The sequence below is a fragment of the Ceratotherium simum genome, chromosome 1 (genome assembly GCF_057802395.1).
Source record: "Ceratotherium simum simum isolate JZ-2026a chromosome 1, ASM5780239v1, whole genome shotgun sequence".
Taxonomy (NCBI): domain Eukaryota; kingdom Metazoa; phylum Chordata; class Mammalia; order Perissodactyla; family Rhinocerotidae; genus Ceratotherium; species Ceratotherium simum.
The window spans coordinates 94,188,902-94,202,018 of NC_141900.1; the positions used below are offsets into that span (position 1 = coordinate 94,188,902).

Consider the following 13,117-nt stretch of genomic DNA (forward strand, 5'->3'; position numbering starts at 1 on the left):
ACTCAGGACTGGGGGCCAAAGGGTCCTAGCGGCACACAGAGGAAACGTGGACTAAACAACTGAAACACAGCCTCTTCCAAGATCAACCAGCACTCCCCATGCCCAGGTATCCTACATCAGGAAGCCACCCTCCACCAACATCGCTCCTCACAGCCTTCAAGAAGTGGATCAGGGGCCACTGCTGAGAGGTCGTCCCTGAGGAACCCTTTCACTCACTGCCTTTCTTGCCCGTGAACAGCGCGTGCGGAGTCTGCGCTTGCTTACGCACTGCTTTGTGTTTCCAACTGGATCCTGGAGGATGGGTGCCGTGTCCTCCACTTCTTCCGTTCCTATTCTATTACTCAGCCTAGAAGCAGCTGTGCGAACCAGACGAGCCCCATACACAAACCAGAGAAAGGATGAAGCCTCTGCTTCTGCGATGTCAGCTCTAGAGCAGAAAATAATTAATTTCATGTCTCCAGGTTGAATATTCGTATTGGGGGCTGAGGGGAAGAAGGAATGGCCTTCTAAAGAAGAGAAAGCTATGGAGGGACAGTACAAACAGCTCCACTATTGATTTTTTATTCCCCCCAAAGCCCCAGCAGATAGTTGTATGTCATAGCTGCACATCCTTCTAGTTGCTGTATATGGGACGCGGCCTCAGCACGGCGGGAGAAGCGGTGCGTTGGTCCGCGCCGGGGATCCCAACCCGGCTGCCAGCAGCACAGCCCGCGCACTTAACCGCTAAACCATGGGGCCGGCCCTATTGATTTTAAATGTATCAAAAAAAAAAATGCTTAGGGGCCGGCCCAGTGGCGCAAGCGGTTAGGTGCATGTGCTCCGCTGTGGCGGCCCGGTGTTCACTGGTTCGATCCCGGGCGGGCACTGACACACCTCTTGTCAGGCCATGCTGTGGCAGCGTCCCATATAAAGTGGAGGAAGATGGGCACGGATGTTAGCCCAGGGTCAGTCTTCCTCAAGCAAAAAGAGGAGGATTGGCAGATGTTAGCTCTGGGCTGGTCTTCCAAAAAAATAAAAAAATAAAAATAAAAAAATAAATGCTTATATTCTCCACATCACCTGCAGTACATCCAGGTGGCCACATTCACATGGGGAAGCTGTACAGAGGTTAAATGCATAGAGTTTGGAATCCAACCAACCTAAACTCCTGAAGCCTTAGTCTCCTCATCTGTAAAATGGGGATTATGATGCCTAACTCATAACGTGATTGGATCATGGATTAAAACGCAGCACCTGGCACACAGGAGGCACTCAGTAAACGGACACGATGAGCAGCCCTGTCCCACAACAGATGAATCCACTAGTATCAGATGGGCTTTCCTTGTTAACTAACTAAAGCCCAGAGCACTGGTCATGATTAGCTCTTCTTAGCGGAAGCCCGGAGTCTCCTCTCTTCTGGACAAGAGGCTGGAACACGCAGAGAGTAGGACTGAGACCTGAGGTGCTAGGTTAGGCAAAGTTGTTTGCCTTCTCTGTGTACTGCCTGCAAAAGACCCATTCTGTCACCCCCAGCTCTGGCGTGGCTCCCTCAAGCAGGGTTCCACCCGGCTCTGGGGAATCTCCGTGGAGGCCTCAGGTATGTGTAAGACTACAGGCCAGGGCAGTAGGGAGAATAAAAAGTGATGACTTGGCACCAACTAGCCTGTAACCTTTGGCAAGTCACTTCTCTGTGTCACTTTCTTCTTTAGTGAGAGGAGTGGTTCCATTCTATGACCCCTGAAGTCCCTTCCCATGCTTCTTCTGTACCATCCCCTATGTGGCACTGGTTATAATTCGACAGCGAGGTCCAAGGGCCACCTTCAAATGTGTTCCATTTCCTTCCCAAGCCACTTGGAAGTCCTTTGGCCCTGCTCCCATGAGAAAGGAGGATTTGGAGGAGCTTCCATGGATTTCTGTTTTTGTTCGGTGTGCAGCAGCTCTCCACCCAGAGCTGCTCATTCTACCTTTCCTTCTCTGCCCCCGAAGTGGTCAAGAGTGTGCTGGGGCAATCACTGGCTTGCAGCGTGTCAGCTCAGAGATGGTTTCCAGACCATCCTGTGTGTATGCTCAGGGTGGACAAATAAACATTTCAGAGAAGCAATAGGAATTAAATCATTTCCTCAACAACAAAACCCGCCCACATGCTTCTTCATAAATCATGCCTCTTAATTCCATGCTGACGAACAATCAGTAAACTGCCTCTATTATAAAACAACCCTTACTCCTTTCATGCCCTGACACTTAAGAATCACAATATTTTCACACTCTATTGTACTAATGCCTCTGCAGAAATAATAGCAATAGCTATTTCCCTGGAAAGATCCATGGCCAGCGTGCTTTCCAAGAGATATTCTTTGAATGTTCTTTGTGTCCTGGTGCACTGGGGTACACGGACAGCCTGCCCGCATCTGGGGGACACAGGGCCACGCAGAGTAAAGCAATACTGTTTTAAAGCACACACACCGAAAGTGCCCCTTCGTCCCAACAATAAAGTACGTATTCACAAACATCTGATATACCACATTCACATAGCCATGCACAAATACAATTCGAGTGCTTGCATTCAGCAGGGAAAATAAAGGCACATTCGGAGATGAAGCCACCAGACCCGCCTCGGGCTCCGTGGATAACAGGATAGCTTTGCAGACCTTAAGCAAGATTGGCCAGAATCCGCTTGCTTTTTCGCTTTATTTTCTCCGTGCCTTTATTCGCTGGGCCCAAAAGAATAGAAAAGCATCTCAAGAAAGGAGGGCGAGGGAGCGGTGGAGAATAAAAGAGGATGGGCGGGGAAAGCTGGATTTTGAAAATAACAGCAATAAAGGAAGGCAGGGTCGCGGCCGGAGGTCTCCGCGGTGCTTACCTGGGGCGCACGAGGCCGGCCGGGCCAGCAGCAGCAGCCAGAGGCCGGGGAGCAGCAGCCCCGGGCGGCGGGCGCGGCGGGCGGAAGGCCCGCGGCCGCTCGGCCCCGGGACCAGCGCGACCCCGGCGCGGGGCTTCCCCTCCATGGCCGCGCCTCGGCGTCGGCGCCGCGCCCCCGGCAGTCCCGGCCGGCGCCCCGGCCCGGCTTCGCGGCTCCGCGCTTTCGGGCCCGGGCGGGGCGGCCGCTGCGGCTGCGCTGGGACGGGGCGCCGCGCACCGCGCGGAGGGAGGCCGGCGAGGCGGGGGCGGGCCGGGTGCCGGAACCGCGGACAGGGGCCGCCAGCCGCACGCCGGCCTCGCCGCTCCGCCCCCTTCGGAGCCTCGGAGCCGCTGCCCGGCAACGCGCGGGCCCGAGCGCGGGGAGGCGAGCACCACCTCCCGGCCGGCCGGGCGCCTGCTGCGGGGCGGCCGGGCGGCGGGCGCGGGCTCCAGGCGCCGGGGCTGCGCGGCGCGCGGCAGGGGCCCGGCCCGCCCCCAGGACCCGCCTCCCGGGAGGGGGCGCCGGGGGACGCGGGAGGCCTGGGCCCGGCCGGCGGCCCGCGCTGCCGCGACGCGCACCCAGGACCGGGGCCCGCCGCCCCGGTGGCCGCGCGCGTTCCGCCCCCAGGGGCGCCGGGGGGAGGGAGGCCCGCGAGGAGGGGTCAGATCCGGAAAGCCTGGCCAGCCCGGGCGCGGCGGGCCTCGCTCCTGCTCTCGCGCCCGGCTTCGCTCCGCTCCCTTCCGCGTGGGGCAGCAGGTGTGAGCGGGGCGCCTGCGTGTGTAGGACAGACTTTGGGGCTGCAGAGGGGACAAAGCGGAGGAAAGGTCGGGCTCGCTTCCCAAGACCCCGAGGTGCGGTAGAGAGGGAGAGAAGCCGCGCACAGCTCTGCCCATCCTTTCTCCCTTCTAGAGGTTCTGCCTCCTGGCCGGGTCATCACTGGGAAACGAAGGACAGGACGCTCTGGGCCTGGGAGGCCCGCCAGTCCCGCACGTAGTAGGCCTTCAGAAGGCGCCTGCTGACCGGAACTGAAGCGGAGCTGCAGAGAACCACGGTCAGGCCCATTTAGGGAAAGCGGCGCTCTTGGGAGGTGGAGGGAATGTTAGAGAATTAGCGTTGTGGGGTTAGAGTTCCCCGGGGGGAAATGAGGAAAGCGAAGAAGGGAGTTAACGTTTATGTGCCAGGCATGTAGCTCTGAAAACGCCCGGTGGTTGAAAGGTCTTGGAAAGTGGAATTGGCAACTTGGGGTCTTTGCATCCTGTAGGACTGTTTGCACCAGGCAGGGTACTAAAGGTCTGTGTTCGGGACACTGTCTTAGTGCCCCGGAAACTATAGTGGGCAGTGGAAAATGCGAATTAACTATACCGACAAAGGGATCCGGGTTGCTCTCCACTCCGGATCCTCTGCTAGGCCCTGCCTTGCAGCTCCAACCCATCCAGGCGTCTTGCTCTGCTACCGGTAAGATTTTGGAGAGTCAGTAATAGCCCTTCCTCAGAATAAGTCTGAGACATCCTTCTGTAAGTACCTACCTGTTAGTTTCAAAGAAGATGATTGAGAATAAAGGTTAAAGGTAGCTTTTGTTGATGTTCCTAATTTGTTTTGTGTATTATTATGCCTCCCCATCATAAACAGTCCCTGTACTTAGCAATTGATCTTCTCTTCCCCTCCTCCCCCCAAACAGAAGTCTTTGTGTACTTCGCCTTCAGCTCATAAACTCCAGGTGAGTACTTACGTGGAGACACTGCCTGTCCGGGCATGCCTAGGCTCCAAATACCATGGCCCTAGATCTGGGACCTCTTGTTCACACTTCTCTTCATTCTCTGGACTCATTTTATAAACACTTCATTTGACCACAAACCACTGCCTTGGGGTGATTATTAAATTGTCTTGTCCTGTTATGTTATCTTTTATGAATTTATGCTTTGCCTCTCCAACCGAATTAATATGAAGTTAGAAGATCATGTCATCCTGCTTAGGATTTCTCATAGCACCAGTAAACCCTCATTATAGATTTGTTGATTTGAACCCGAGCATCCACTTGCCCAGTGAAGAGATTCAGCCTTTCAGATTTGGCCCCAGCCTCCAGTAAACTCCCACCTACGCTAGAGCCCAGAGTGTCAGAGAAAGGAGGCTGCCTCTCAATTCTCAGCCAATCAAGGAAACTGAAATGTTTGCCCAGCCGTTAAGAAGGGACTGACATCAGTTGGAAATAAAAATCACAATTTTGAGATAATAGAAATGACTCAAGGTCACCAACTCTCTAAGGAAAGTGAGATCCCTAGGGTCCCATAGTCGCCGAGCTCTGAAGTCATATAACACATGTATAAACACACACACACATCTGCACACATTTGTGTCTGAGAAGAGATGGGATTAAGACAAGGCCTTGGGGCATTCATACCAAATTATGCAACAAATAAATCTAGGGAACACTTCTGAGCACCTGCTATGACCTGTTGATGCTGTGGGCAGATAGAAAAGAAAGTAAAAGAAGCGATTTTAGAGATTATCTCATCTAATTCTCATTTTAGATAAAGAAACAAGCCAGAGAGGTTAGTTTATTTACCTAGGGCTCAGCCCCAACAGGAATTCTCAGTTAAACCAGGTAACCTCTGGGGAAGGGGAACAATTAGCATGGGTCATCAAAATGCTTACAGTCTGGTTTGGAAAGGAGGAGAGAGAGGATCAGTCCCCCCTTAGACCTACAGAAAATGGGACCCAGCTTTGGAGAGCCCCAGTCGGGGCCTCCTCCAACTGCATTTCTCCCTGCAGGACAAGGAGTCTAAGCCAAGGGAGCACCCCACCAGGAGCCTGCTTTCCCCCATGCTCAGGTGCCCAGGACCCCAGAATTCCCTGCCCTTTCAGCCCCAGGCTCACCCCCAGGGCCTGTGTGGCCTCTTCCTCCCAAAGGGTGGGCTAACAGCTAGCGTGTCTAGTTCCAAGGGGTGGCCAAGGGGTAGTTGTGTGCAAGGGAGTGGCAGACCCTGGACATGCAGGTGGGGTGAGATGAGCACATGAAGCAGTGAAGGAAAGAACCAGGATGGGAAGAGAAGGTGGAACAAGCTCCATATCCATGTGGCACCTCAGCTGCCATATTCTTGCTCAGAACTCCAGGGAGTCTGAGAATTCTGCTCTTGTACCTGGCCTACCAAGTTGTTATGAAGGTATACTTGTCAAGCGAGGAGGATACACATATCTTATTTAATAGTTTGCTTGCTTAGCATGTAACTTTCTGATATTTCATCGTAGGGTATGTGAGCCTCCATTTGTATTTTTGACCTGGGCCCCTGGATTCTTAGGGGTGGGCCTGGATAGGAATGGGGAGGAAAGACTGACAAACTAAATAGAGAATGGCTGAAGGTAGTAGGGGTACTATTGAGAGCCCTGGACTAGGACTCAGAACAGCTGGGTTCTGAGCTCTGCTCTGTCACATAAAAGTTTGTCATCTTGGGGCTGGCCCCGTGGCTTAGCAGTTAAGTGTGCGTGCTCCGCTACTGGCGCACCGACGCACCGCTTCTCTGGCCATGCTGAGGCCGCGTCCCGCGTACAGCAACTAGAAGGATGTGCAACTATGACATACAACTATCTACTGGGGCTTTGGGGAAAAAAAAAGGAGAAGGATTGGCAATAGATGTTAGCTCAGAGCCGGTCTTCCTCAGCAAAAAGAGGAGAATTAGCATGGATGTTAGCTCAGGGCTGATCTTCCTCACAAAAAAAAAAAGTTTGTCATCTTGGGTAGAAGGCTTATCCCTACTCTCAAACCTCAATCGTTCTTATCTGTTGATGGCCTTGATGATGCCTACCTTGCCTAGCTGTGGGTTATTATGAGGATCATACAAAATAGGATAAATGTCCATAAAGTTCATTCATTAAATTCAGTGAATATTTTCTGGCACTTACTATATGCCAGGCACTGCAGTGGGCATACAACAGCAATGGAGATACAACTGTAAACAAAACAAGAGCTATCCTAGTGAGTTTACATTCTAGTGAGAGGAGACAGGCAATCAACAAACAAGTGAATATTCAGCTGATGGCAGCTATCTGGAGAATAATAAAGGGGGAGAGGGGTGTGGGGAGGGACAGTGTTACCAGGTAAAATAGAGTAGTCAGGGATGATCATTCTAATAAGGTGACAGTGAGCCATGGGGATACCTGGGGAAGGGGGTTCCAGGTAGAGGCAGCAACTGTGCAAAGTGAAGAAGTAGCTAGAACAGGGTAAACATTCAAAAAGTATTTACTGAGCCCCTACTGAGTAAGTGCCCTACGGAGCGGAGCAGTGTGCTGAGTGATGAGCGTGATTAATTCGCTACAGTTTTTTCAAAAAGCTTACAATCTTACAGGAAAAATAAGTTTAAAAAATAACTATATTGCAAAGCAGAACCTGATAAATGTCAGATGGAAGTTACAAAGTGTTCAAAGAAGGGAGAAATCATATTTGATAGGAGATCAAAGAGAGCTTCATTGTGGAGTTGCATGTGAGTGGGCCTTATGGGATCCTTAAAGGATGCAGAGGATTTGGGCACCTAAAGAGGACAGGACAGGTATTCCAGGTGGAAGGGATGGTGTGAACAAGGGCGTCAAGGCAGGGAAGCACGGGATTTATCTAGCTAGTGTACTGAATCAGTGGGAGCTGTGGTTCACAGCTCTAGCTACATGTTAGAATCATCTGGACTCCAAAAAACAAAACAAAATAAAATACACCCAGGCCATAGCTCACACCAATTAAATTCAAAACTCTGCAGTCGAGGCTTAGGCAAGCAAGTCTTTAAAAGGCTCCCCAGGATTCTGATGTGCAGTAAGGATTAAAAATCTTTGAAAAATAGTATGGAGATTCCTCAAAAAATTAAAAATAGAACTACCATATGATCCAGCAATCCCACTTCTGGGTATATATCCAAAGGAAATCATTATTGCAATGAGATATCTGCACTCCCATGCTCATTGCAGCATTATCCACAATAGCCAAGACGTGGAAACACCCTCTGTGTCCATCAGTGGGTGAATGGATAAAGAAAATGTGGTATATAGAGAGATATTATTTAGCCATGAAAAAGAAGGAAATCCTGTCATTTGCAAGAACATAGATGGACTGTAAGGGCATTATGCTAAGTGAAATAAGAGAGAGTAAGACAGATACTCTGTGATCTCCACTTATTTGTGGAATCTAAAAACACTGAGTCCGTAGAAACAGAGAGTAGAGTGGTGGTTACCAGGGGCTGAGGGGTGGGGAGATGGGGAGATGGTGGTCAAAGAGTACAAACTTCCAGTTATAAGATGAATAAGTTCTGAGGATCTAATGTAAGGCATGGTCACTGTAGTTAACAATACTGTATTGTGTACTTGGAAGTTGCTATAGAATAGAGCTTTAATGTTCTTGCCATAACAACAAAAAAATGATAGTTACATGAGGTGCAGGATGTGTTAACTAACCTTATTGTGGTAAACATTTTGCAACATATACATGTATCAAGTCATTACATTGTACACCATAAACTTGCACAATGTTATATGTCAATCATACCTCAATAAAACTGGGGAAAAAAAGGAGTAAGAACATTTGAGCTAGAAGTTTACCAGTCAACCTTTCTACTAAAAATGATAAGACAGATAATTAGAGAGGTGTAGCAGAGAAGAGAGAAAGGGAAGCTGGGGTAGAATGAGGACTCAAATATCTGGCTAAAGGATCTGGACTTAATTTTGTAGGCAATGGGTATCGTTAATGATTTTTTTTTTTCGAGATATTATTAGAACTAAGCACAAGAAGGATTACTCTGTTAACAATATATAAGATGATTTGGAGAGAGAAAAGTCTGCAAGTGGAGAGACCAATTAGGACAAGATCTTAACTGCGTGCATGAAGTATCAGGGATCAGAACATTTTTCACCATAAATAGAACTTTTAAAAAATTGATTATATCCATTTGTGCCAGAGTGTGGAGAAATAGGCACTCTCAGATTCTACTGGTGGAAATGTAAATTGGTATAGCCATTTTGGAAGACAATTTGGCCTTATCTATCAAAATTTAAAATCAGCTCACTATCTGGTGCAGAAAATTCCACTTCAAAATATATATGCTTTTGCATTCCTTCCTTCCTTCCTTCCTTCCTTCCTTCCTTCCTTCCTTCCTTCCTTCCTTCCTCCCTTCCTTCCTCCCTTCCTTTCTCCTTTTTAGTCAGGCTTAATTCAGACAGATAATTCAATCAGATAAAATTCACCTTTTTAAAAGTGTACAGTTCATGGGCCAGCCCCATGGCTTAGCGGTTAAGTGCGTGCGTTCCTCTGCTGGCGGCCCGGGTTCGGATCCTGGGCGCGCACTGTTGCACCACTTCTCCAGCCATGCTGAGTCCGAGTCCCACATACAGCAACTGGAAGGATGTGCAGCTGTGACATACAACTATCTACTGGGGCTTTGGGGAAAAAATAAAAAATAAAATAAACCTTAAAAAAATAAATAAATAAATAAAAATAAAAGTGTAAAGTTCAATGAGTTTTGAAAAATCATATGAAGTCCTGTAACTACCACCACATTAAAGATATAGAACATTTCTATTGCCCTAAAAAGTTCTCTTGTGCCAGCTTGCAGTCTAGTCCCTGCCTCTAGCCTAATCCCTGGCAAGCACTGATGTGATTTCTATTTCTACAGCTTTGCTTTTCCAAAAATTTCATATCAATGGAATGATACAGTATGTAGTCTTTTGTATTTGGTTTCTTTTACTTAGCTTAATGTTTTTGAGATTCATCCCAGTTGTTGCATGTATCAGAAATGTGTTCCTTTCTATTGCTAACTAGTATTCCATTGAATGGATATACCACAATTTGTTTATCCATTCGCCAACTGATGGACATTTGGATTGTTTTCAGGGTTTTGCTTTTGTTTTTGTTTTTGTTTTTTCGGCTATTATGAATACAGCTGCTATAAACATTTGCTTCCAGGTCTTTGTGTGAACGTTTGTTTTCATTTCTCTCAGGTAAATACCTAGGAGTTGAACTGCTAGGTCATATGGTAATGTATATTTAACTTTATAAGAAACTGCCAAACTGTATCCCAAAGTGGATGTATATTTTATATTCCCACCAGCAATGTATGAGAGTTCCAGTTGTCCCACATCCTTCTCAGCACTTGGTTTTGTCAGTCATTGTAATTTGAACCATTCCAGTCATTATGTAGTGATATCTCCTTGTGGTCTCATGTGCATTTTCCTAATGACGAATGATGTTGAGCACATTTTCATATGTTTATTTGCCACTGATATTTCTCTTTTGGTGAAGTGTTTGTTCAAATCTTTTACTCATTTTATAATTGGATTGTTTGCCTTCTTATTATCAAGTTGTAAGTATCTTTATATATCCTGGATACAAATCCTTTTTCAGATAAGTATTTTGCAAATATTTTCTCCTAGTCCATAGTTTGTCTTTTGATACTCTTAATGGTATCTTTCAAAAAGTAGAAGTTTTTAGCTTTAATGAAGTCCAGTGTTTAATTTTTCTGTCTTTTCTGGCTCATACTTTTTGTGTCCTATCTAAGAAATCTTTGCCTAACACAAGGTCACAAATAATTTCTCCTATGTTTCCTTCTAGAAATGTAATGTTTTAGCTCTTATGTTTAGTTCTATAATCGCTCTGAGTCAACTTTTACATATTTTGCAAGATAAGGGTTGAAGTTAGTTTTTTGTATATGATGTCCTGTTGTTATAGCACCATTTGTTGAAAAGACTATCCTTTCTCCATTGGATTGATTGTATACTTTCTCAAAATTAATTGCCATATATGTGTGGGTCTATTTCTGGACTTTCTATTCTGTTCCATGAAAGATCTATATATTACATGGGGGAGCAAAGAAAGCAAGATACGGTATAGTGTAATCCCATTAAAGAAAAAGTGGGGGGGGGGGCGGCCCCATGGCTTCATGATTAAGTTCAGTGCACTCTGCTTCGTTGGCCTGGGTTCGTGGGTTCGGATCCCCAGTGCAGACCTGCGCCACTTGTCAGCCATCCTGTGGCAGTGACCCACATACAAAATGGAGGAAGATTGGCCACAGATGTTAGCTCAGGGACAATCTTCCTCAAGCAGAAAGAGGAAGATTGGCCACAGATGTTAGCTCAGAGCTAATCCTCCTCAGCAAAAAAAAAGTGTGATTGTAAATCCACTTTTATAAAAAGTATGAGTGTAAACAGCAGTTGTCACTGGGAAAAGAAATATAATTTAGAGAAGGGTTGGGCTGGCCCCGTGGCTTAGTAGTTAAGTGCACGCACTCCACTACTGGCAGCCCGGGTTCAGATCCCGGGCAAGCACCAACTCACCACATGTCAGGCCATGCTGAGGCGGTGTCCCACATACAGCAACTAGAAGGATGTGCAACTATAACATACAACTATCTACTGGGCCTTTGGGGAGAAAAGGGAAAAAAAAGGAGGAGGATTGGCAACAGATGTTAGCTCAGGGCTGATCTTCCTCACAAAAACAAAAACAAAATTTAGAGAGGGGTTGGGGAGTAAACATGTGAAGAAGAATGTTTACTTTTATGAAGAAGAATATTCAATTTTTACTCTATATATTAATACATCTGATTAATGTTAAATCATTTGAAGTTTTAACATAAGTGTGTACCATTTTTGTACTTAAGTTTTTTTAATAAAAACTTTGTGGGTTGAATGGAAATTATAAAATGAATGAGACACATTCTGGATGTTAAGTCAACTGAGGAAATATGACGAGAGAAAAGAATAAAAGACGATTCAGAGGGTTTGAAGCCATATATGCAAGGATAGATAAAAGGAAGTCAGTAGGAGAAGCTGGGTTAGGGGAAAAGAAGAAGCATTGAGGGCTGAAAGCACTGGCTGTGAGGAGCTGGGCCAGCACCCAGGGAGCCATGTTAATACAAGCAGTGGGTGGAGAAGGTGAGCCTCAGGCTAGAGAGATAAGGCGGGTAGGGCTAAAAATACGGATATGGAAATCATTTGCACAGAATTATCAGCTAAAGATGTGAGAGTAAATGACTATGCCAAGGAAGAGAGGAGAGAAAAAAAGAAGAGGGCTGAGGATAGGCCCTCAAGAAAGAACTTCATTTTGGAATAGCTGAAGAGCAGCCTGTGAAAAAGAGAGAAAGACTCTGAGAGAAAACTGAGAACAACGGAAATGTGATGTCGCCAAAGCCCTGGAAGGACCTTTCGGAAGGGAATGGTCACTGTCAGGGACAATAAGGACTGAGAAGTGGTCATTAAAAAGAGACTTTTTGTTGAAACGGGGAGGAGATGGGGCAAATAACAAGGGTAAAGAATGAGCTTGTTGGTAAATAATGGAGGTGACAGAGAATGGTATATAGCAGGACTGAGATATATTTTAGGATAAATAAGACTGAACATCCCTGTAGATAGAAGAGAAGGTATCTGAAGACAGTGAGAGAATACAATGCAAGGGAGGGATAATTGACAGAGTAAATTCTCAGAGCTAAGAGGAGATGGAATCAAGAGCAACATGTAATTCTTTTGAGAAGGCAGAGTCAGCAACCCAGTGTCGAGTATCAGGAGAGTGGTTTGATAAAATTACAGTAGAGTAACAAGAGGGAGTGTTATGCTTCTGTTACAATAACTGTGAAGAAACACAGGACGTGTTTGGGTTATAATGTTAAATGGGAAAAAAAACTAAATATAAAATAGTTTACAAACTGATATAAAACAATATGTATGACTGGAATGGAATTGCACGATACTTAAAATTGTTGTATTAAGATAATGAGATTATGGACATTCTGTCCTTTGATGTTGTTGTTATATTTATCTTTTCAATAAAAAATGTTTAGAAGAAGGCAATGTCTTCATCCAAGAGAAGAGAGGAAAGACAGAGGATGATGGGTCAAGATGGACCTTACGTGGTCTCTAAAGTAATTTCTCCCTCTTCAACAATGTAAGTATCAGTGTTAGATTGGCAGAATTTGGACTTGTCAACCTGCAAAAACAGAAGCCAGTTTAAGAGGCAAAGCATTTATTTAGGATCAAAGAATTGCAATTCAGGGAGCACAGATCCAGGTAGAAACTCAAATAGTGTCCCAATTACAGGAGAGGGGCTTAGGGTTTTTTGTGGGGAAAAGGGAGGATGAGGTGAGTTGTATTAAGGAAGAGTTCATTGGTGCTAGATGAGGTAAGACTAGGTTTGTACTTCATGGATTGGCTTGAGATGCAGTCATCAGGCAAAAGGCTAGACTTGTACTTCGTTGAGTGGTTGATATTCAGTCATCAGCA

At 46.4% G+C, this 13,117-nt stretch overlaps 1 protein-coding gene across 5 annotated transcripts in view; it reads right to left on the minus strand.

Annotated features, from left to right (window-relative positions):
* KIAA1549 (KIAA1549 ortholog) overlaps window positions 1-13,117 on the minus strand; it is a 185,965-nt gene that overhangs the window by 149,742 nt on the left and 23,106 nt on the right. Inside the window, exon 1 of one of the 5 annotated variants that reach the window (XM_087431462.1) lies at window positions 2,840-3,144. The exons of 1 other annotated variant lie outside the window; for it this stretch is intronic. In XM_087431462.1, the coding sequence (XP_087287588.1) occupies window positions 2,840-2,984 (145 nt within the window). In that variant the 5' untranslated portion in view covers window positions 2,985-3,144. Of the gene's footprint in view, window positions 1-2,839; window positions 3,145-13,117 lie in introns of those variants that run through there. 3 more of the 5 variants (XM_087431470.1, XM_087431481.1, XM_087431486.1) reach the window with 3 other exon arrangements.